At 51.8% G+C, this 25,008-nt stretch overlaps 1 protein-coding gene across 3 annotated transcripts; it reads right to left on the reverse strand.

Moving 5' to 3' along the window:
- Positions 1-1,127: 1,127 nt before the first annotated feature.
- On the reverse strand, positions 1,128-12,044 carry PELI3 (pellino E3 ubiquitin protein ligase family member 3). 3 transcript variants are annotated; one of them, XM_025356575.1, is made up of 8 exons: positions 11,763-11,925; positions 10,488-10,640; positions 9,865-9,936; positions 7,056-7,185; positions 5,959-6,060; positions 4,994-5,188; positions 4,502-4,690; positions 1,128-2,838 (listed from the first exon to the last, which is right to left on the reverse strand). In XM_025356575.1, exons 2-8 carry the CDS (start codon positions 10,637-10,639, stop codon positions 2,269-2,271), a joined length of 1,410 nt encoding a protein of 469 aa, XP_025212360.1. In that variant the 5' UTR covers position 10,640; positions 11,763-11,925; the 3' UTR covers positions 1,128-2,268. The 3 variants fall into 3 exon arrangements, with proteins under 3 accessions (XP_025212360.1, XP_025212361.1, XP_025212362.1); XM_025356576.1 differs by lacking the exon at positions 9,865-9,936 and having other exon boundaries at positions 11,763-12,044; XM_025356577.1 differs by lacking the exons at positions 9,865-9,936; positions 10,488-10,640.
- Positions 12,045-25,008: the final 12,964 nt, after the last annotated feature.

Below are 25,008 nucleotides of genomic sequence, written 5' to 3' on the forward strand. Positions count from 1 at the left end.
AACAAAAAAAAATTCCCCTGCCTGGTTCCCAACAGGATCAGAAGAGAGAACTTGAAATTCTGAGTTGGATTTTGAGTGTTGTGTGTTGTATGTTGAGGGGAGAGAAGTTGGAATGCTCCCACACCTCCTGCAGCATCCCCAGCCTCCCCTCCGCCCCCACTGCAGCAGTGCCATGCTCTGGAAGCAAGAATCTGACCACACCCTCCTCCTCATAACATGCGGGTGCCGTCTGTCTTCTCAATAGCCCAGGTCTGATCTCCCCCGTCCCAACCAGCTGTGTGACCTTGGGCAGGTCCATCCCTCCCCTTGGAATCTGTACTCCCCTAGGCTCTGCCATCTACTGGGGACGATGCCCAGGTCAGGTCTATACTCAGAGCCTTCTTCTCTTCCTCTCCAGAACAGCCGTCTACCTGTCTTCCTGGCTTGCTCTCCCCAGGAATGGTCTGGGGCAACCCCAGCAACACGCCCACCTGTGGCCAGGATGACCAGGAATCCAGTTCAGGCTTGGCTTCCATGGCAATCAAGGCCCACCAGGCCTCAGCAACCTTCCCTACCCCCCATTCCTTTTTGCTTGCCCCCCTCCACACCAGGCATGTTCCCTGCCATGCCATGCTGTTCCCCTCACCTTGGCTGCCCTCCCAACTCCTCCCTGCCTCTAGAGATGCTCTGCCATTCAAGACTTGACTCAGGCTCCAGGTCCTCCCTGGGCCTTCTAGAGCCCCTGGTTCTCACTCCTCTGAACACTTCCAGCCTGGCTGATAGCCCATTGCATCCTAGCCTGGGGTACAGGTGGCCAGCACAGGTGTGGGGGTCAACTTCCAACAAGCATGGGTAGGTCCCTCTGCAGACCTTGGGCTGCGAGAGACACAGGGCTGGGCACAAAGCAGGTGGGTGTCCACCAATCCAGTATCCAAAACCCTGCTCGGTTCACCCCCACCTCTGTTGAAGGAAAGCAACACTGTGATGGAGAGGAGCAGCTGTGGATTCAAATCCTGACTTGGCCACTTTCTAGTTGTGTGACTTGGTGCATCTGCCCTCATCTCCTCAGAGACACAAATGGCAACACCTCCCTTCTTGGGTTACTGTGAGGATTAAATAACAAAACCTCCAAGAAGCAGAGCCAGGTGTCTGGAGAGTGCTCAATGGACGTAGTTATTATTATCATCATCAGCACAGTGCGGGGCACGTGGTGGGCATTCAGGGATGATGGCCCTTGTGTCACAGCCGACACACTCTTGACCAGTGAGTCCTCTCTCCTCCCTTTGTTGACTCCTGACCATCCACAAATGAGGTTCAGAATCCTCCATCCAGCATCTTCCCTGGTCACATGGTCCCAACCTTTTGCTCCACCCCCTTCTCTGTCCCCCAGCAGTCCATGCTCCAGCCACCCTGACAATGTCCCTGGATTCCTGGCTTACTGACACCTGAGCCTACGCACAGGCCCTCCCTTCTGCATAGAGCACGCTTCCCATCTTGTGGACCCCAAGGGTTCCGAGCAGCCATCGAGGCTGAGCTCCTATGACAACTCCTCTGTGAAGCCTCCCTCACCTTTCCATTACCAGTGAGGCCTGCTACAGCCCGATTCGTACTCTGATCCTAGCACACATGAAGCGTGTTGCCATTTGGTAAGTCTGTCCTCCACTAGACTGTGAACTCCGCCAGGCGGGGAACCAGGTCTGATTGCCTCTGTGTCCCCAGAGACCACTTAGCACAGAGTCCAGCCCATAGTGGCTGTCAGCAAATGCTGGGCCCAGCCTGCCACCCACCCACCACTCACTTGGGGGCTGGAGGCATTACACGCATGCGGGGCACATGGGACTTGTGGGGGCAGCTGAGCAGCGAGGTTTATAGAGGAACCCAGGGTGGCAGCAGGAAGGATGAGTGTCTGAAACTGGGTTGGCAGGCTCAGGGCATAGCCAGCCTAAGCTAGGGGTCAGGGGCCCCTGGCCCCTTCACTCCCCCAGGGGCACACAGTGTCAGCGGCACGATGTGGGATGCCCCAGGAAGGGCAAGGCCATGGGGCTGGGCTTTCCTCCATCGACCCAGGACAGAACTGGTTCTGAAGGCCCCATCAGCATGACTAGGGTGGAGATCTTGGGGACCTCCTTGGGGGGCCACAGTTGGGGGGAAGGGCACAGCCCATCCAACATGTCCATCTGGTGTGGCTGTGCCAGCAGGGAGTGTCCCACATGCAGAGCTCCCTCTGGGCTGCAGGAGGTGGGGACCTGGGTGGGCAGGTGGGCACAGCAGCAGGGGGCCCCAGGGAGCCTAATCCAGCGGGCCCTGGAAAATGAGGCGGACGCAGCCATGCTCGCCGGTAAGCCAGGCCCCGCAAAAGGGGCAGGCGGCATGGAAAGCGTGGGTGCCGTGGGGCAGTGGTGTCTGGGCCCAGTAGCGGGCAGTCTTCTCAGAGCAGACGTGGCCACAAGGTGCAAAGGCATGGCTAGGCGGCCCAGGGTCCAGGCAGAGGCCGGCCTCCTGGCCAAGCCATAGAGGCACATAAGGCCCCACGAGGCGGCAGAGAGGACATTCGCGCTCCTGGGGGCCCCGCTCCCGCCGGCAGCCCCAGCCGTGGTAGCCGTGGACGTGCCCGCAGCGGACGTAGACCCATGGCTGCTGTTTGTCGGGTGCTGTGCGGCCACGGGCTGGGCTGGGGAAGGCCAGAGTGCTGAGGCCCACGGGGCACTGGGGCCGTGCTGCATTTGCCTCCTGCCGCTGGGCCTCCAGTTGCTTCAGTGTGGGAGCCCGCAGCAGCCCCGCCGGTGTGCGCCACAGCAGTGTGGCCCCACACAGGTCGATGAGAGAGCCGTCCTGCAGCACGTTGGACTCGTTTTCCACCTGCCAGAGGCAGTAGAAGGGCCTTACTGCCCAAGAGGCCCCCGCTGAGCCACGGGTCCATCCCATGGAGCCTCCCTGGAGAGGACACCCTGGCTGGCAGGGCAGGCAGGGCAGAGGGGCAAGGCAGGCTGGGAGGCCAAGCGAACGGGCAGGTGCACCCCAGGCACATGCTGACCCCCCCTCCCAGCGGGGCATGGGCCTTGGTTTCTCCATCTGTCTAATCAGGGAGTCTGAACCCAGACAGGATTTTTCTAAAATAAGATGTTTTCTGAAGTGCCCTCCTCCTGACAGAGGCAGGAAAGGCCTCTAACAAGGAATGCTGGGTACTTAACTCAAAGCTAACAGGGAATGCTGGGTACTTAGCCCAAAGCAACTATCCCAGTAGTTACAGTTAAAAGCAAAAACTCAGGAGCTAGGCTGCCCAGGCTGAATTCTGGCCTTATCATTGACTAACTTTGTCCCTGGTCAAGTAACTTAACCTCTCTCCATCTCAGTTTCCTCATCCTCAAGATGGACTGCACCTTCTGGCATCTCAAGTGGTTCTCGTGAAGATTAAATGAATCAATCAGGCCGGGCGCGGTAGCTCATGCCTGTAATCCCAGCACTTTAGAAGGTTGAGGCGGGTGGATCACCTGAGGTCAGGAGTTCCAGACCAGCCTGGCCAACATGGTGAAACCCCATGTCTACTAAAAATACAAAAAGTTAGCCGGGTGTGGTGGCTCATGCCTGTAGTCCTAGCTACTTGAGAGGCTGAGGCAGGAGGATCACTTGAACCCAGGAGGTGGAGGTTGCAGTGAGCTGAGATTGTGCCATTGCACTCCAGCCTGTGTGACAGAGTGAGACTCCATCTCAAAAAAAAATTAAAATAAATAAATAAATGAATCATTCAGTGTAAAAACTTAGAACAGTGCGTGGCAAATAGTGCTTAAGAAGAGTAGGCTTGTGAAACATTCACATGCATCATTTTACCAAACAATGCTTCCCCAGACCTCCCCACAGAGTTGACGCTCTGCAAAGAAAAGCCATGCTTTTCTCTGAGGTTTTGCATCTCCTTGGACAATGTGCTCATGACTGAAGAGCAACGCATGGCCCGTTTGAGGAGCATGGCCATGTGACCTTGGGCAGCCCCTGCCTCTCTCTAGGACTCACTCTGGGCTCCCTAACCTCAGCTCTCTGATCTGCACCACAAGGAGTTGCCACTAACACCTGTGTCAGAACTACTGTAAGGACCCTTTCCTCCTGAGAGAGAACAGTGCTAAACCTGTCTGAATGTGACAGACATGCTACAAACTGCCAACACTTCAGGCTATAAACTGCTCACACATGGGCCAGTGTCACTCTCATAAGAAGGTGTGATTTTTTTTTTTTTAAGCTGCCAGCAGCCTCGAAGCCACCTGGGACTGCACAGTATGTCTGTGTGTGCCTTGATCACATCACCCCCTGGACCTCCAGTGGTATGCATGCTATGCTTGGGGACCCTGGTCTGTCTGCCTGTCTGTGGCACATGCTAAGAACTCCCTGGGCCTGGGATTCCCCAACATGGAGCCTGTTGGGGCTCCCTGGGGCAGAAGGACTAGAGATCATCTCCTGGCTTGGGCAGGGGGATGGGCAGCTTGTGAGGGCCTGGCAAGGATGAGGGTGGGGAATAGAGCAGGCCACCTACCAGCTTGCCCCGCTGCTGGGCTGAGCGGCTGTCCCGCAATGTGTACACATTCCCACAGACCGAGATCTCCCGCCAGACACCTGGGGCTGAGTCCTCGGAGAAGCCGCCCGCCGGGTGCATCACCAGAACACCATTGGTGGTCAGTCCATCCATCAGGCCATCTGGGGTCCGCCATTTGGCCGCCCGCTCCTGGGACCACATGAGGGATCAGATCACATCCACCAGGGGCCCCCCAGCAGGCTATGTGCCAGAGGCACTGCCCCCCTACCCTCAAGTTCAGAGGTGGCTCAGAGAGGACTGGCATTGAAGCTGCATGACTTAAGTGTCTCTCTGGGCCTCACTTTGCTCATCAGTTAGCTGGGGTTGCTAAGCCCTGCCAGGACCATCATTTGGATTACTGTGGGCTGGTTCATCACATCAAGATGCTGCACCTCCCAAGCCTACCCCTTGCCTCACAGATGAAGAGTTGGTCCCTTCCTGGGGCTCACTCACTCCAAGGAAGATGTTGCTAGAGGCGTCGAAGCCAGCTGCATAGATGCGGGCAGTATAGGGTGGCCGGCGGTCACAGAGGATGCGGCAGGCGTAGCGGGAGATGGTGCTCTGGGCGGAAGGGCCCTCGGCAGCCCCTCCTCCAGGGGACGTGTCTGTTACCACGAAGTCAATCATGTTCTCTGTGGAGCGGCCGATCTGTGAGGACAGGGAAAGCAAGCAGCGACTGCATGTACATAGGGGACTCTCATAGGCCTCCCCACCCACAGTTCCGGCAGCTGCTCTGTATGCAAGGTCACCAAAAAAGGAGGCTGCCAGGCCCTGAGAAGGGGGCAGCACCAACTCCTTAGACCTTCTAGGCTCCCAGGTGGGGTCTCCAAGTCCAAGAAGCCATTGCCTGGAGCAGCTTCTCCTTCTCTGTTGCCCCCACAGCACTAGGGATCACCCCATTCAATAAATACAAGTTGATTTGCTGATAGAATTATAAGAGGGTGGTCAAATGTTAGCAGCAGATAGCAACTTCTGAGTAACTATTTGCCATATGCCAGCCACCATGCTAAACATTTTATATGCAATGCCTAAGTTAATCTTCCTGTGGGGTGGGTACTATTATGGGCCTCATTTTACAGATGAGTAAACCAAGGCCCACAGAACTTAAGTGATACTTCCCCAAAGTCACCCAGTGGTAAGTGATGGAGCCAAAATCTGAACACAGGCATTAGGCCTCTCACACCTGAACCCCTGAGCTGTGTGAACTCCCACCGTCTAGGAGTCTTGAGTTTGATCCTTGATACAGCCACTGACTTGCTGTGTGACTCTGCAGTCAACAGCCCACACTGGGACATCCTGCTTCCTCGTCTGGAGGGAAGCAACTTTCCCATGGCCTCCCATCCTGTAGCCTCACCTGAAATGCTTGCAGAGCCTAGAGGCCTGGTGGCCAGGAGGTGTGTGGAGAGGCCTGAGCATACCTGGAACATGTCTGTGTCGCTATCATGTGTATACTCCACTATGACCGAGTGGCTCCGGGACAGCGTGTACGAGATGCTGTGCTGACCACGGTTACTCAGTGCCTGGGGGGAGAAAAAAGTCACTTGCCAGGGTGTGCAGCTATGATAAGTGTAAGCCTGGAGCCAGCAGCTGGAGCTCAAGGCCCAGCAGCCACTCTCCAGAAAGGGGGCAGCTCCATCCTTCGCAGAGGGTGGACAGTGCAGCGGGTGTGTCACATGATTTAAGCCCTACAGTCACCTTAAGAATGGGGTTATCAGGCCGGGCGCAGTGGCTCACGCCTGTAATGCCAGCACTTTGGGAGGCCGAGGTGGGCAGATTACTTGAGGTCAGGAGTTCAAGACCAGCCTGGCCAACATAGCAAAACCCCGTCTCTACTAAAAATACACACACACAAAAAAATTAGCTGGGCATGGTGGTGCGCACCTGTAGTCCCAGCTACTCGGGAGGTTGAGGCAGGAGAATGGTGTGAACCCAGGAGGTGGGGATTGCAGTGAGCCGAGATTGCACCACTGCACTCCAGCCTGGGTGACAACGAGATTCCGTCTCAAAAAAAAAAAAAAAAAAAAAAGAATGGGGTTATTGTTCCATTTTAGAGTTGAAGGAACTGCAGGTCACAGAGAAACTGCCCTAAAGGCACACGGCTGGAAATATCAGAGGCTGAATTCTAACCCAAATCCTCTAAAGCCAAAGGTTTTTTCCTTTACCATTGCAGTATGACTGTCACCTCCCACTCTCTGAACCTTGGCTGCCTCTAAGATGGCGCAGTTCATTTCCACCCATTTCCATTGGATGGAAATAAGCAGCACCATCTTAGAGGCAGCCAAGGTTCAGAAAGGTCTGGTAGTTAAGGAAACATTTTGCAAACTGTAAAGAACTGTGCACACTGCAAAGGATTTTTCATCACCATTCTCGGGTGGCCCAATACGCAGTGAGTGATGACACAAAGTGGGCTCCCCTGTTAAGGTGGGGGGCTGTGGGCAGGTAGGACCTGGAAGGCCAAAGACCTGGGCCTTGGGCAGGGAGGGCAGGACCCCAGGTCTACAGGTCAGTTGCTTGCCTTGGAGACGAGCGGCGTGGAGATGTGGTGCATGACATCTGGCTTCACTCCGTTGGCATGCGGACGGCGGCTCAGTGCCAGGCGGCTTCGCCGGCGGCCCTTGTCCCCACTTGCCAGACACCCATTGTAGCTGTAGATGTTGGACGTTAGGAAGAAAGGGTTGCAAGAGGAGAGAGAGAAAGAGGGAAAGTGAACCCCTGATGAAACTTGGAGGAAACTGCCAACTTCTGGGCAGATCCTACCTTAATAAACAAGCTCTAGAAGCACCTGAAACTAGAAGACCCTACAATAACAAATCGGTACCTTGGGGAGTGGGCGGGGGGTGTCAGAACAGTTTCAAAAGCACTTTCATTCAGTTAACCAAGTATTTCCTGGACACTTGAGCCATGCCTGGATGGGTGCTGTGCACTGGGGCAGTAGAGGTGACGCACCACGGGTCAGCTGTGGGCCCTCAGTGGAGGGGTTCCTCAGCTTCTCCAGGAACCTAGGTGCCACCTGCCACACCCAGGCACAAGTCAAGGATGCCATAAGCCTAGAGGAAGAAAAGGGAATTTTGGCCCTAGCATGAGGTTTCTGGGAGAGGGAGCACCTCTACTGGGTTTTGAAGAACTAGAAAGGGTTCACCTGTAGCAAACTGTCACTTATCACACCACTACTCAAAACCAAAACGAAAGGAAAAACTGACCCACAATGCCACTACCTCTATATGTCCACACATGTCCAATTTCCACCTGCCTTTCCATCTCTTGTCCGGAAGGGATGGCTGTGAGAGGCACAGAGGAGGTGAGTCATAGCTCTCATCGCTGCCATGGGCTGCTGCCTCCGTGTTCCTGGCCTTCATGTTATCAATCACCTAATAGAATCTGTGCAGTGGCCTGCCAGGCAAGTGGCTTTCTGCCCATCTTACAAATGACAGAAATCAAGGCTCAGGGAGGTAAAGTGACTTGCCTCTGGCTAGTAGGTGAAAATGTCCAGATTCGAGCCCAGTCTCTCTAACTCCAGAAGCCCCTCTAGATGGAGGCTCACCCTAAGCAAAGGGCCCAAGGCTGGCAGGATCTGATGAGATCAGGGAATGGTGACTTTGGTGGTGAAGTATGTGGGGGAGATGATGCTGGTGGGAGGGCTCTGAACTCCAGACTGAGGACATTATTTTGTAACCAGTGGGGTGCCAGGAAGGTTTGGGAACAGGAAGTGACGGGACAAAGAGCTGCCAAATACAGACAAGGCCACTTGAATCAGAATCTTCTAGTGAGTTTGTTAAAATCCAGATGAGGCCAGGCGCAGTGGCTCACAACTGTAATCCCAGCACTTTGGGAGACCAAGGTGGGCAGATCACTTGAGGTCAGGAGTTCAAGACCAGCCTGGCCAACATAGCGAAACCCCGTCTTTACCAAAAACACAAAAACTAGCCAGGCATGGTGGTGGGTGCCTGTAATCCCAGCTACTCAGGAAGCTGAGGCAGGAAAATCACTTGAACCCAGCAGGTGGAGGTTGCAGCGAGCTAAGATCGTGACACTGAACTCCAGCCTGGGCGACAGGGAAAGACTCTGTCTCCCCTGCCGCAAAAAGAAAAAAAAAAAATCCAGATTCCCTGGTCCCACCCATTGTGACTGTGATTCTGTAGGCTTGGAGAGGGCCTGTCAATGTGTATTTTCAGTGCCCTCCAGCCAGCTCTGATGTGCAGCCAATGTGGACTCTGCTGTGCAAAGGGGCTGCCAGGAGGGCCCATACCCGTGGGTCTGCAGCCTCCCACATTAGTGGCCTTGCCTTGGGCTGGAAAGCCAGTCCTGCCTTTGGGATACAAAGCAGCTGCTTTTTCAAGGCAAGCTCTCCCAAGGGAGACATCACTTTTGCCCTTGTGAGCTCTTCCCACACATCGGGGGCGGGGGTGGGCAGGCCCCAAGGTGGGGCAGTTCAGGACACAGACTTGGGACACAGATGGGCCTGGCTTAAATCTGGCTCTTCCACTTATCACATGACCTCTGTAAAATGGAGCTAATTTTTTAGGACCTACCCCGCAGGTTCATTTTGAGAACTAAATGAGACAAAGCATTTAAAAGTGCTTAGCACAGAGTTTGGCATATTTATAGGAAGCCCTTGATAAGTGTTCGCTCTTACTGCTTTTTTTTTTTTTTTTTTGGTAAAAAAAGCACGTGTCAACAAACAGCCATTTAAAAAAAATAATCTTGGCCAGGCGCGGTGGCTCAAGCCTGTAATCCCAGCACTTTGGGAGGCCAAGACGGGCGGATCACGAGGTCAGGAGATCGAGACCATCCTGGCTAAAACGGTGAAACCCCGTCTCTACTAAAAAATACAAAAAACTAGCCGGGCGAGGTGGCGGGCGCCTGTAGTCCCAGCTACTCGGGAGGCTGAGGCAGGAGAATGGCGTAAACCCGGGAGGCGGAGCTTGCAGTGAGCTGAGATCCGGCCACTGCACTCCAGCCTGGGCAACAGAGTGAGACTCCGTCTCAAAAAAAAAAAAATAAATAAATAAATAATCTTAATGATAATATAACTTATCAAATAGTTTCTTTAGGACTGATGGCAGAGAGAGGCCAAAAGGAGACCTAGATGGGGGAGGAGGAAGAGGGTCTGTCCCTGGAGAAAGATCTGAGTGGATGGTGCAGGGATCCTGGTCAGGAGAAGACCAGGAAGGGATAAGGTTGGCCCGGCCGCCAGTTCATGTTGCTTCCTCTCTCCTGGCCTTGGCTTTCTCATCTGCAGTGTGCAGGTCAGCTGTGGCTTAGTAAAAGTGCACTAGACCTAGAGTAAGAAAGACCTGGGTCCAAATCCCAGCCCTGCCACTTACCAGCTGTGTGCCCTTGGGCCAGTCACTTCCCCTCTCTGAGCCTCGGTTTCCTCACCTCCTTCCTCACAGCATCTTTGTGAAGATTGAAATGAAATAATGTCCATGAAAGGGCTTGGCACAGGCCTGCCTCCCAGAACACTTGATATGTGCTGGGCGCTGTTCTATGTACTTTACAGAAATCACCTCATTCATTCCTTCTGACAACTCTCTGAGGAAGGGATTATTAACATCTCCATTTGCAAAACAGGAAACGGAGGCACAGGGAAGTTCAGCAACTTGCAGAGGCAGGATTTGAACCTAGCAGTTTTGCTGGAGAACCAGAGTTCTTCAACCCACACCACACACACTAGGTGCTTTAGGAAAGGCAGCTGGTGTTAACGTTTTTCTCATCTGATCAGGAAGTTGGGTGGTTAGAGTTGTCACAGTAATTTGTGAAAAATAGGAAGATAAAACAATAATTATGAATTGAGGTGGGTTTGGTCAATTTTGTCTTTCAGCTAGGAAGGTGAGGAGGGACGAACAGCAGAAGGCACTTTGTGGGGGAAGGAGGGGTCGGGGCCCTTGTTCTGGCTGCGCTGGGTGGGTGTCTGGTGCTTCACCCCTTCTAGGCCAGAGATGCTCACCCCAGGACGATGAGTTCACCATACTTGATGGGATCCTCGCCTGGCTGTGCATCTTCACCGGGAGAGGAGAGAACGCAAGAGCCCTTGTTCCCCCGGTGCTGAAGGTCTGAGGTTCGGGGGGACCCCACTTCAGGGTTTCCTTCCAGCACCATTCTGGGCAGAGTGGGAGAGAAAAGAGCTTTGCAGGTTCCCACCCCAGCCCCACGCAATCCCAGCTCCAGACTGCTGCAGGACCGCCTAGGCTAAGGCAAGGGTGACCTTTCACCGCCTCTACTGCTATGGCAACCACTTCCCCTCTGCCTCCTCTAAACTGCCCGAGGTTGCTGGGATACCAGGGAGGGGTGGCACAGTCAAGAGGGTCAGGATATTCAGTGGTGCCAGAGGAATGGACCAACTTGGGGTGGCCAGAGGCTGCTTTTTGGCCAAGATCCCAGTCTGGCATGTGCTTCAAAGAGGGGCACCCCATGAGTTGGGGGCCCTTACCCCTCATCTCAGACTCAGTTCCTGGTTATGGCTCTTAGCCTCTGGACCTCTGATTTAGCCCCTCTGACAGGTTCTTTGAATCTACCTGTCCATCTGAATCTTTCTGCCCCTTTGAGGTCTAGGCCTCTGTCTGTCCATCTGCTTTCTCAATGACTCTCTGTCCTCCTAGCCGCTGTCCTTTTCGCCGTCTCTCTCCCCCTATTCCCTGTCTCTGCCTGTCTGCCTGTCTGCCCGCCTCCGCCTCACCATCCATCTGCCTCAGTCTCCCCATCTCGGCCTCCCCCTGCGGGCAGGCCAATGGACTCCTGGGTGCGCGCTCTTCCCTTCCTCCCTCAGGTGTCTGCGTCCCCAGCCGCCCGGGTCTCAGGAGGCTTGTGGGGGCGGCGCTCCCCCCTCGAGCTCGGGCTGCAGCACAGCCGTCTCCCGCAGGCAGCCCGTTTGGAAAACATCCTCGCGCTGGAGGGACCGCGCCGGGGCAGGCCCGCGCCCCGCGCCCCGCGCCCTGCGCCCCGGTTGGGCAGAACGAGAACTGCGGCCCAGCACCTACGCAGGTCCACACCCGGAGGCCCCTCCGCACAACACGCGCGCGCGCACGGCCCCGCACTCCCCGGGCCCGGACGGCGCAGAAACCACCCGCACCCGCGACCGCAGGGAAGCGCGGGCGCGCAGTAGCCACCGGCGCCCGCCCTCGGACCCACTCCCTCCGCCACCCCCAGACACGCAAACACGCCCCCCGCGCCCGCCGGGACCCGCCCGGCGCAGCCCCCGCCCCCTCTGCCCCGGCGGCCTCACCTGGCCACGCTCCGGGACCCGCTGGGCGCCCCTCCCTCACCGCCTAGCCCCTGCTCGGCCCCGGGCCGCTGCGGCGGGGTGGGCCAGGCCCGCGGCGGCTCCGCGCTGCCTCGTCACGGGGACACCCGGGGCCGGAGGAGGGGGATGAGCGCGAAGAGCCACGCTCCGCCCCCTGCCCTGAGGCCCCGCCCCATTGTCCCCGCCCCTAGGAGAGCCCCGCCTCACTCCAGACTCCGCCTCTTGCGGCGATGCTTAGCCCTCGTCGGGGAGCTGCTCCCCTTCGCATGAGACCACGCCCCTCCCCTGGCACCGCCCTCTGACCAGGGAAGCCCCGCCCTCCACTCCGTCTGAGGGACTCCCTTGCCCCTCCTCGCCGGCTCAGGACTCCCCCGTAGTCTACGTGACCCCTCCCCCATTTCAGACTCCCCAGACTCCGCCTCCATTTCCGGGGACTCCAGAGTTCTCCCGGAGACCCGGGCGCCCCCTCCCCACCGTAGGTCAGGGCCCTCACAGGGCGCTGGAGGACCCCTCCCCAGCCTTAGGCCGGGGGACTCCCCACTCCCAGCTCCGACACCCCATCTTTCATCTGGGGACGCCACGCAATTAGAGGAGAGGAGGAAAATGCTAAAGGCAAAGGGGGTGTGCTGCAGCGGTGAAGGCCGGGGAAAGCAGCTGCAGTTGAACAGAGTCGCAGACCTGTCTTCCGGCCCAGCTCGGGCACCCCCCTCCCCTTAGTCCCCCCCGCCCCGCCAGGATGCACACACCACCCGATGTGCTGCAAAGGAAAGAGACCTTTGCGGGAGCACAGCCCCTTCTGGGCCTGGGGCCCAGATCTGCCAGTCTACGTTAGGCGCTGTGCGCTGTGCTTTGAGCAAATTAAACCCTTTACTTTAATCCTGGAAGGCAGGCACGATAGTTGCCCATTTTACAGATGAGGAAATAGATTTACAAAAGTGACTTACTTGTAGTTTGCTAGAAACGGGCCAAGAGAGAATCTCAGCTGTATGAGTGGCTTCCATACCTTATCCTTCTGACTAGGAATGGAGCCTCAGAGGTGCAGAAAAGAAACCTTATCTGCATCAGGTAAGGTCCCTATTGCTCAGTACTGTTGGTCTGGAACTATAACTAAAGGCTGGATTATAGTTCCAGACCAAGTCTTTAGTCTTGTGGGTGGCGGTGGGGGTGTTTTATGAGAAAATCAAGGAAGACTGCATAGAGGAGGTGGCTTTTGACTTCCATCATGAAGGATTCCGGGAGTTTGCCTAAACATTCCCGAGAGGGAGCCGCTGCCACCCCCACCCCCACAAACTTGTTGCACCTGAAGCTCCCAATCTACCAGAGTCCCCTGGGGCCCTACCACATCCACCCTGCTAACTCCCCCACCTAAAAATAACCAAAGATACCAACTGCTTTGCCAACTGTTCTGGGGCCCAGCGGCTAGATGAAACAAGAATGCAGCCGACGGCACATCCTTTAGGGGAAACGTTACTCGTTAGTCACAGAGAATTTCCCTGCGAGACTCCCACCAAGCAGGCTGCAGGTCACACAACACTCTGACACAGGATAGCTGCCCTCACTGATGCCTCCAGAGGCCTCCATTGTGCTGGGTTTGCCCGGGGACCCTGGGACAGCCTCACTCCCTTGTGTACCCCCAGCTTTTAATGCATTGCCTGCCAGAGCAGGTCCTCAGTGAACATATACTGAATCCCTGTTATAATCCCCAGTTTACACACCAGGAAGCCCAGGCTCAGGCAGGAGAAGAAACTTGCCCCAGGTCACAAGCCAGGCTGATGCGGAGCTGATGCTTCACAGGATCCCCAGTGCTTCCACCTGACACTGGACTGCATGGAGGAAGGTCGGAGAAGGATCACCAAGGCTCAGAGGAGGCAAGGATTTCTCCTGGGGCAGTACTGGGATTGGAGCTGCATGGCAGCACAGCCAGACCACTGGGCCTCAGGAATCCTGGGGCGGGCCTGATTCCAGGATTGCTCAAGTAAGGGAGAGTAAGGGTGAGTTAGGACATCAACAGCAGATGCCTAAGTTCCAACCTTGGCTTTTGGCTCTAAATCCAGTGCTCTGCTCCAAGAACTCTAGCTTCTTAATCTCTCTAAGCTTCAGTTTCCTTATGTGTAAAATGGGAATAATAATTACACCTGCTTGTGGTGAAATAGGATTTTGCAGTATTGTTTTGAAATTCCTTTGTCAGCCCTCCCTTTTCTCTCTTCAATCTAGATCTTGTCCCTGTTGCTTCAAAGAAAGGGACAAAGAAAGGAATAAAATAGAAACTTTATTTCTTTAATTCTTGGGTTCAAATGCCTGAAGGCGAGAGGCTTGGAATAGTTTGGAAAAGTAGGTATATATCTAGTTGAGAAAACATGCAGAAAAAGCAAAACAGGCTGGGCACAGTGGCTCACCCCATTGCTTTGGGAGGCCAAAGCAGGAGGATCGCTTGAGGCTAGGAGTTTGAGACCAGCCTGGGCAAAATAGTGAGACCCTGTCTCTACAAAATTAAAAAATTAGCTGGGCATGGTGGTGCCTGCCTGTAGTCCCAGCTACTCAAGAGGTTGAGGCAGAAGAATCGCTTGAGCCCAGGACATTGAGACTGCAGTGAGATATGATACCACCACTGCACTGCAGCCTGGGCAACAGAATGAAATCCTGTCTCTAAAAAAAATTAAGAAGAAAAGAAAACAAACAAAAAACAACAGTGGCAAATTCTTTCTGGGCTGGGAGATTTGGAGAGGAGAAGGAAGAGCTGGAAGATGCTGGGTTCTGCCCTTGAGGCCATGCCAGAGTGGGAGGGTAGGGTTGGGAAAAGACAGATCCCTCACATAGATTTGGGGATCCAGAGCAGAGGCAACCTGGGCTTCAGTTCTCAGGCTCTAGCTTTAGAGGAAAGCCCTTGAAGCAGGGTTGACTACAGCAGCGTGGGGTTTGTGCTATGTCTAGGAGGGCTGGTCTGCGGAGTCTTAGATGCGTGAGTGGCATGGGAAAGCCTTGAGATTTCTGTGCCCCAAAATTGCAAAGCTGAGAGAGGCTGGAGTGTCCCGTGGGTTGGTGGATCGGGGTACCTAGATTGACAACTGGAGGCCAGTAAGTTACAGGTATCTCAGTAGAAGCTAGCAAGGAAGATAGCCAAGCTCCAGCGGCACTGGTCCGTAGGCCCCTGGCTCTTCCCAGTGCCATGACACTGGGGAGATCCTCCTGGATCTGAGAAGCCATTTCAAGTAGAGGAGGAGGAGGTGAGAGAGTCAAAAGGACTGCATTTATATCGAAATGACTGAGAAAAGCTGAAACTTACTTTGACGACACTGTCTCCCAACAGGTGCAATGGGAACTGGAAAGAGAGATGATGTTTAGTTTAGAATGGGTGAGCAAACTACAGCCCACTAGCCTGCTGCCTGTTTTGTAATAACCTTGTATGGAGCATAGCCACACCCACTAGATTATGTACTGTGTGTGACTGTTTTCATGCTACAATGGCAGAGTTGAGTTGTGGTGAGAGCGACTATATAGCTCTCAAAGCCTAAAATATTTACTGTCTGGCTCCTTACCAAAAAAAGTTAGCTTAATAAGCTGGAGAATCCCCGCAGGAGGAGGTACACACATGTACCCAGCAGGTGAGTGCTGCTTTGGTGAAAGGCTAACATTTCTTTGCATAGAGACTTCCCTGTGGGATGCTTGAATGTATTCATGTCATGATAGCTGGGTCCTTCAGAGTGAGTGATACAAGAGAGCAAGACCGAAGCTACAATGTCTTTTTTTTTTTTTTTTTTTTTTTTGAGATGGAGTCTCGCTCTGTAGCCCAGGCTAGAGTGCAGTGGCCGGATCTCAGCTCACTGCAAGCTCCGCCTCCCGGGTTCACGCCATTCTCCGGCCTCAGCCTCCCGAGTAGCTGGGACTACAGGCGCCCGCCACCTCGCCCGGCTAGTTTTTTGTATTTCTTAGTAGAGACGGGGTTTCACCGTGTTAGCCAGGATGGTCTCGATCTCCTGACCTCGTGATCCGCCCGTCTCGGCCTCCCAAAGTGCTGGGATTACAGGCTTGAGCCACCGCGCCCGGCTTTTTTTTTTTTTTTTTGAGACGGAGTCTCGCTCTGTCACCCAGGCTGGAGTGCAGTGGCGCGATCTCTGCTCACTGCAAGCTCCGCCTCTCGGGTTCATGCCATTCTCCTGCCTCAGCCTCCTGAGTGGCTGGGACTGCAGGCACCCGCCACCACACCCAGCTAATTTTTTGTATTTTTAGTAGAGACGGGGTTTCACCATGTTAGCCAGGATGGTCTGGATCTCCTGACCTTGTGATCCGCCAGCCTTGGCCTCCCAAAGTGCTAGGATTACAGGCGTGAGCCACCGCGCCCAGCCTACAATGTCTGTCTTAAAAATTATTTCTGGGCTGGGTGCGGTGGCTCACGCCTGTAATCCCACTGGATGGCTCCACTGCACTCCAGCCTGGCGACAGAGTGAAACTCTGTCTGAAAAAAAAGTACAAAATTAGCTGGGCATGGTGGCACATGCCTGTAATCCCAGCTACTTGGGAGACTGAGGCATGAGAATTGCTTGAACTTGGGAGGTGGAGGTTGCAGTGAGCTGAGATGGTGCCACTGCACTCCAGCCTGGGCAACAGAGCAAGACTCTGTCTCAGAAAAACCCAAAACAAAACAAAACAAAAAAGTGGGAATATAGGAGGCATGCAAGAGTCACTGGTGCCTAGAAATTGTCAACTCTAGCAAAACACAAGGTGCCTAGAAATTGTCAGCTCTAGCAAGACACAAGTTGGCAGTTCTTTGATTAAGACTTCAAGGCCTGAGGATAATAATCCATGACTCTTGGCTCCACCTTCTGGGCTCTTAATTATACTTCCAGAGTCATCTTTCCTGTTCCATAAAAGGTAGGCTGTGTTTGCAGTTGAGTAATTTTTCTTGGCCTGCACCCTGTCTATAGAAGTTTGGGGGTTCAAATGCTGCTTTTCCATTTCTGTTGTCTCTGTCCTTTACAGTCCAAGTTGGCAGTGTTTGTGCCAATACAATTCTCTTAAAAACTGTGTAGATTTCTTTTTTTTTTTTTTTTTTTTTGAGACGGAGTCTCGCTCTGTCACCCAGGCTGGAGTGCAGTGGCCGGATCTCAGCTCACTGCAAGCTCCGCCTCCCGGGTTTATGCCATTCTCCGGCCTCAGCCTCCTGAGTAGCTGGGACTACAGGTGCCGCCACCTCGCCCGGCTAGTTTTTTGTATTTTTAGTAGAGACGGGGTTTCACTGTGTTAGCCAGGATGGTCTCGATCTCCTGACCTCGTGATTCGCCCGTCTCGGCCTCCCAAAGTGCTGGGATTACAGGCTTGAGCCACCGCGCCCGGCCATTAACTGTGTAGATTTCTATGGACCTTATTCATTTCATTAGACTATGCCCACAAATCTCTGAGATAAGCCCCTCTACCTTGGGCTCATGCTGATAGACAAATCCTTTAATGTTTCTAGAAGCCCTTACTGTTTGAATGGTTCTATTGCCTTGGACCTGAAGTCTTAGAATTTACAGGCATACTCTTGGCCTCTTGGCTTCAACTTTATGTCATGTTTTTCTGATGTGATCTTTTTCCAGAAGCCATTTGTTAATTTTAGCATTGTTTTTGACTGGAGAGGCTGGGGATTTTCTTCTTCTTGTTTTTTTTTTTTTTTTTTAGACGAGGTTTCGCTCTTGTTGCCCAGGCTAGAGTATAATGGTGTGATGTCGGCTCACTGTAACCTCCACGTCCTGGGTTCAAGTGATTCTCCTGCCTCAGCCTCCCAAGTAGCTGGGATTACAGGCATGAATCACCACACCTGGCTAATTTTGTATTTTTAGTAGAGATGGGGTTTCACCATGTTTTTTTGAGCCAGGGTCTCGCTCTGTCACCCAGGCTGGAGTGCAATGGCATGGTCATGGCTCACTGCAGCCTCAAACTCTTGGGCTCAAGCAATGCTCCTACCTCAGCATCCTGAGTAACTGGGACCACAGGTGCATGCCACTGTGCCTGGCTCATTTTTATTTTTTGTAGAGGCAGTTTCTCTATATTGCTAGGCTGGTCTTGAACTCCTGGGCTCAAGTAATTCTCCTGCCTTGGCCTCCCAAAGGGCTAGGATTACAGGTGTGAGCCACTGTGCTCAGCTGGCACCAAATCTGTCTTAGTTATTGCTGAGTAGCAAATTATCCAAATCTAAGCAGCTTAAAAGAATAAATGTTTAATCTCACATAGTTTCTAAGAATCAGGAACTTGAAAGCAGTTTAGCTGAGTGTTACGTGCAGTTCTATGCAAACCTACCCCCAAAGTCCAAGAAAGCTGAGAGGCTGAAGAAAGAGACTGACAAATCCAGTTTCTCAGAAAGAAACATTTAATGACTTAGAAACAGAAGGGATGTCTTAGGCAGCTGCAAGATAATGGATCCCCGCACCCACACTCCAGAAGGTATCCTTTCTCTTTTAGGGTAAAACATGTGCAGCTGGTCATGTTTTCAGACTTTTTTTGCCAAGATCCATGACCACTGCGGGGGTTTAAATAAGCATCTTTATGGGGGGCTTTCTATGCTACAAGGCATTGTTTAAAGAGCATACTGCAGAACACCTTGGTATGTGGGGGTCAAACATCAGTCACCTCAGGAGTTTCACTTCCAGATGGTGTCATATTTGCCATGAAATACACTGTTTTCCTATGCTGGGACCTGGGTTCTGGCTCAAGTTTCTCATGGGGTTGCAGTTAAGATTTCAGTTGGGACTTTAGTCATAAGAAAGCTTGAGAGCCGGATGATCTGCTTCCCAGAGGCTCACTCATATGCCTGGAAAGTGACTGCTGGATGTTGGCAGGAAGCCTGGGTTCTTCTCCATGTGGACCTCTCTGGAGGACAGCTTGAATGTTCTTACAACACGGCAGCTGGATTCTCCCAAACAAGTGACCCAAGAGTCTAAGACAAAAGCCACAATGAGGCTGAGCAGTGGCTCATGCCTGTAATCCCAGCAGCTTTGGGAGGTTGAGGTGGGAGGATTGCTTGAGTCCCAGAGTTTAAGACCAGCCTGAGCAACATAGTGAGACCTCGTGATATAGTTTGGATATATGTCCCTGTTCAAATTACATGTTGAAATGTAATCCCCAATGTTGGAGATGGGGCCAGGTGGGAGGTGATTGGTGGGGCAGTTTCTCATGAATCGTTTAGCACCATCCCTTTGGTGCTGTGCTTGTGATAGTGAATGAATTCTCATGAGATCTGGGGTTAAGTTTGTGGCACTTCACTGTCTCTTGCTCCTGCTGGCCATGTGACATGTCTGCTGCCCCTTCACCTTCCACCATGATTGTAAATTTCCTGAGGCCTCCCCAGAAGCTGAGCAGATACCAGCATCATGCTTCCAGTATAGTTGGCAGAACCGTGAGCCAATTAAACCTCTTTCCTTTATAAATTACCTAGTCTCAGGTATTTCTTTTTTTTTTTTTGAGACAGAGTCTCTTGTCGCTCAGGCTGAAGTGCAGTGGTGTGATCTCAGCTCACTGCAGCCTCCACTTCCCAGTTCAAGTGATTCTCCTGCCTCAGTCTCCCAAGTAGCTGGGATTACAGGTGTTGCCACCACGCCCGGCTAATTTTTGTATTTTTAGTAGAGATGGGATTTCACCATGTTGGCCAGGCTGGTCTTGAACTCCTGACCTCATGTGATCTGCCCATCTTGGCCTCCCAAAGTGCTGGGATTACAGGCATGAGCCACCACGACTGGCCATCAGGTATTTCTTTTCTTTAATTTTTTTTTGAGACGGAGTCTTGCTCTGTTGCCCAGGCTGGAGTGCAGTGGCCAGATCTCAGATCACTCTAGCTCTGCCTCCCGGGTTTACGCCATTCTCCTGCCTCAGCCTCCTGAGTAACTGGGACTACAGGCGCCTGCCACCTCTCCTGGCTAGATTTTTTGTATTTTTTAGTAGAGACAGGGTTTCACTGTGTTAGCCAGGATGGTCTCGATCTCCTAACCTCGTGATCCGCCTGTCTCGGCCTCCCAAAGTGCTGGGATTACAGGCTTGAGCCACCGCGCCCTGCCGCCATCAGGTATTTCTTTATAGCAATCTGAGATTGGCCTACCGTGCCTTATCTCTATGAAAAATTAAAGGCCGGGCGCTTTAATTTAGTCCCAGCTACTCAGGAGGCTGAGGCAGGAGAATGGCGTGAACCTGGGAGGCGGAGCTTGCAGTGAGCTGAGATCCGGCCACTGCACTCCAGCCTGGGCGACAGAGCGAGACTCCATCTCAAAAAAAAAAAAATCATATGCTGGCCATATCCTCCACTCTGTCATCCCTTACGTTAAAAGGACTTCTGACTCAAACTTAGCCTCATGAGTTCACAGTTCACCATTTTCAGCCTGGTGACTTGGTGCTGATTAAGACTTGGAAAGAAGACAAGATCCACCCATGCTGGGAAGGTCCATATCCAATGCTTTTAACCACTGAAACAGCCATGTGAACAGCTGAATAGGAATGGACTCACTATACTTGAGCCAAGGGACTAGTAAAAGAGACCCCAGAAGGGAGGGAAAAAGACCAATGAAAAGTGCATGGGTCACCTGAGGAACCCTTAAAGTTAACTCTGAGAAAAATCTAAAAAGAAAACATGGCTGGGCATGGTGGCTCACATTTGTAATCCCAGCACTTTGGGAGGCTGAGGTGGGTGAATCACCTGAGGTCAGGAGTTTGAGACCAGCCTGACCAACAAGGAGAAACCCTGTCTCTACTAAAAATACAAAATTAGCCAGGCATGGTGGCGCATGCCTGTAATCCCAGCTACTCAGGAGGCTGAGGCAGGGGAATTGCTTGAACCCGGGAGGTGGAGGTTGCGGTGAGCCAAGATTGTGCCATTGCACTCCAGCCTAGGCAACAAGAGTGAAACTCTGTCAAAAAAAAAAAAAAAAGAAAGGAAGGAAGGAAGAAAGAAAACATGGGCTGGTCCTGTTTCTGGAAGCCAGTATGACTGGGATGGGCTACTATACAAAGAGCAGAAGGTCAGAATAGTAACTGGCAGGGGACTCCTCCCTACCCAATCATCAGGTTGGTGATTAATGTGACCAAGATAGCAGGACTCCAAACTACAAGATTTAATGCCAGGTCTTACCTTGTGGGAATTTGGAAAATCAGAGACAGCTCTCACAGGTGGATAAATATATTTGCCCTGAACCAAAAAATAAGGTTGGGATTTCACCATGTTGACCAGGCTGGTCTCAAACTCCTGACCTCAGATGATCTGTCTGCCTCAGCCCCCCAAAGTGCTGAGATTATAGGCGTGAGCCACCGTGCCCAGCCAACAACTCCATCTTGAGTAGGAGCTGGCTGAAATAAGGCTGAGACCTACAGGGCTGCATAGGTTAAGGCACTATTAGTCAAAGAATAAGATAAGAGGTCGGCACAAGATACAAGTCATAAAGACCTTGCTGGTAAAACAGATTGTGGCAAAGAAACTGGCAAAACCCCACCAAAACCAAGATGGCAGTAAAAGGGACCTCTGGTTGTCCTCATTGCTCATTATACACTAATTATAATGCTATAATAAAAGAAACTCCTACCAGCACAATGGCAGTTTACAGATGCCATGGCAATGTCAGGAAGTTACCCTATATGGTCTAAAAGGGGGAGGAACCCTCAGTTCTAGGAATTGCCCACCCCTTTCCTGGAAAACTCATTAATAATCCACCCCTCGTTTAGCATATAATCAAGAAATAACTATAAATATACTTAGTCCAGCAGCCCAAACTGCTGCTTTGTTCTATGGAGTAGCCATTCTTTTATTCCTTTACTTTCTTAATAAACTTGCTTTCACTTTACTCTATGGATTTGCCTTGAATTCTTTCTCATATGAGGTCCAAGAACCCTCTCTTGGGGTCTGGATCAGACCCCTTTCTAGTAACAACAGCACAGTCTAGAATCTGATAGCCCTAATATTTGTTTCCCAGCCCAGTCACTTAGAGGCTAGGTGTTTTTGACCTCTCTTTTGTGCCTCAATTTTCTCATTTATAAAAATGGGTACAAAGCTGGGTGCAGTGGCTCACACCTGTAATCCCAGCACTTTGAGAGGCCAAGGCAGGTAGATCACAAGGTCAAGAGATTGAGATCATCCTGGCCAACATGGTGAAACCCCATCTCTACTAAAAATACAAAAATTAGCTGGGAGTGGTGGCACATGCCTGTGGTCCCAGCTACTTGGGAGGCTGAGGCAGGAGAATCTCTTGAACCCAGGAGGCAGAGGTTGCAGTGAGCCGAGATCGCGCCATTGCACTCCAGCCTGGAAGATAAACCAAGACCCTGTCTCAAAAAAAAAAAAAAAAAAAAGAAGAAGACGGAATAAAAGTTGTTTGTTTTGAGACAGGGTCTCACTCTGTAACCCGGGGGGGAGTGCCATGCTGCACTCATAGCTCACTATAACCTCGAACTTCCAGGCTCAAGCAATCCTTCCACCTTGGCCTCCCAAGTAGCTTGGACTACAGGTGTGTGACACCACATTGTGGGACACCGCCCCCAATATTTCGATGTTCGTTCTTTCTATTTTCCATAAGTGTCAGCTGGCTGAGAAATAAAGAGAGACAGTAAAAAGAGAGGAATTTTACAACTGGGCTGCCGGGAGTAACATCACGTATCGGTAGGACCACGATGCCCACCTGAGTCTCAGACCAGCAAGTTTTTATTAAGGGTTTCAAAAGGGGAGGGGGTGTAAGAACAGGGAGTAGGTACAAAGATCACATGCTTCAAAGGGCAAAAAGCAGAACTACTAATAAGGGTCTAACAAAGATCACAGCAAAGAGCAAAAGCAGAACCACTGATAAGGGTCTATGTTCAGCTGTGCACGTGTTGTCTTGATAAACATCTTAAACAAAAGAAAACAGGGTTTGAGAGCAGAGAACCAGTCTGACCACAAATTTACCAGGGCGGAGTTTTTCCCCACCCCAGTAAGCCTGAGGGCACTGCAGGAGACCAGGGCATATCTCCATCCTTATCTCAACCGCATAAGACAGACATTCCCAGAGCAGCCATTTATAGACCTCTGCCCAGGAATGCATTTCTTTCCCAGGGTATATTAATATTCTTTGCTAGGAAAATAATTTAGCCATCTGTCTCCTACTTGCACGTCCATTTATAGGCTCTCTGCAAGAAGAAAAATATGGCTGTTTTTGCCCGACCCCACAGGCAGTCAGACCTTATGGTTGTCTTCCCTTGTTTCCTAAAAATCACGGTTATTCTGTTCTTTTTCAAGGTGCACTGATTTCACGTTGTTCAAACACACGTTTTACAATCAATTTGTACAGTTAACACAATTATCACAGTGGTCCTGACGTACATCCTCAGTTTACGGAGATAACAGGATTAAGAGATTAAAGACTGGCATAAGAAATTATAAAAGTATTATTTTGGAACTGATAAATATCCATGAAATCTTCACAATTTATGTTCCTCTGCCACGGCTCCAGCTGGTCCCTCCATTCGGCGTCCCTGACTTCCCGCAACACCACCACACCCAGCTAATTTTTTATTTTATTTTATTTTTTTGGTTAGAGATGGGGTCTCAATATGTTGTCAGGAGTGGTTTCAAACTCCTGGGCTCAAGTAATCCTCCCGCCTCAGCCAAATTGCTGGGATTACAGGCATGAGCCACCGCTCCCAGCTTACAATAAAAGCATTTGCCTCATGCCATTGCAAGGATTAAATAACAATGCACTTGTGCTTAGCAGAGTGCCTGACATAGAGCAAGTGCTCAGAAAACAAGTTAAATGATATGCCAGGCAAGGTGTCAGAGCCCTGGAATGGGGAAATGTTTGACTTGTGGGTTGGTAAGAAGGATTTACTGACAACAGTATAGGTTTGAAAAGGAAAGTTTTTTGTTTTTTGGGTTTTTTTTTTTGAGACGGAGTTTCATTCTTGTTGCCCAGGCTGCAGTGCAATGGTGCCATCTTGCCTCACTGTAACCTCTGCCTCCCGGGTTCAAGTGATTATCCTGCCTCTGGCTCCTGAGTAGCTGGGATTACAGGCATGAACCACCATGCCTGGCTAATTTTGTATTTTTAGTAGAGACGGGGTTTCTCCATGTTGGTTAGGCTAGTCTTGAACTCCCGACCTCAGGTGGTCTGCCCGCCTTGGCCTCCCAAAGTGCTGGGATTACATGTGTGAGCCACCGTGCCCGGCTGGAAAGTTTTATTAGAAAGAAAGAACGCTGCAGAGGAGTGCAGAGGGATGCCTCAGCAAGAAAGAACTGACCATGCTGGTAGATTTTCCTTAGGGGTGTTTATGGACCTTAAAGAGGAAGCTTGAGGGCAATTTGGACCACACTAGCCACATAGGTCATGATAAATGATTACATTCATAGTAATTCTGGTGCCTTAATGTCAGCAAGGGTTGCAAAGTGAGTTCTGGCATGGCATTCCCGAGTGTATAGAAATTCTAGTTGCTTATACATTTTAAGTTTAAAAGAGTCCTGGAACCAGATGCTAACATTAGATACTAGCGTAGTTTAATTACTTTTAAAGTCCTCAGATAAGGAGTTTTAGTCTCCAGGACCTGTTCAAAGGTCGCCAGGTGATTTTTGCTCTCCTCATGATACAATAAGATGCTGGCTTATTTGACTGGTCACAGATGATGCATCGAATGTTCTGGGTCTGTTAAGCCTCACAATAGCTCAGGTTTTATCTTAATTGTACAGATAATAATAACACATGCTGACTAGGTGCCAGGCATTGTTTTAAGCATTTTGCTAACTTAGTCCTCACAGCAATCCTAAAAGGTAGGTGCTACATATTACAATACCTGCTGTACTGGGGAGGAGACAAAGCATAAGAAACTTGATTAAGTTCACAAGCAATGGTGCGATCCTGGCTCACTGCCACCTCCAACTCCTGGGCTCAAGCGATCCTCCCGCCTTGGCCTCCCAAAGTGCTGGGATTACAGGCGTGAGCTACCGCGCCCAGCTCAGGGTCTACACTCTTAATTGTACTGCCTTTCAACAGCATGTGAGGAACAGAGAGAGGAGAGAGAGACTCCCATTACCAATCAGGAGCTCCAGGTGTATTTCAAACCCTAGGATTATCACCGTGTGCAGCAGATGGCGCCCTGGAGCGTAGCAATAGGCCGGACTTGTACACGGAGTCAAAACTACCATACCCACAATGCTATGGGGTATCAAAGTCCAACCCTACTGGTTAGCTGTCCGAGGTAGTGCCTGTGCGCGCTCCTGTGGGAAATTGTGTACTGAGGCCATTCGGGACCTTCCTTT

This window comes from Theropithecus gelada, chromosome 14 (genome assembly GCF_003255815.1).
Source record: "Theropithecus gelada isolate Dixy chromosome 14, Tgel_1.0, whole genome shotgun sequence".
Classification (NCBI taxonomy): Eukaryota; Metazoa; Chordata; class Mammalia; order Primates; family Cercopithecidae; genus Theropithecus; species Theropithecus gelada.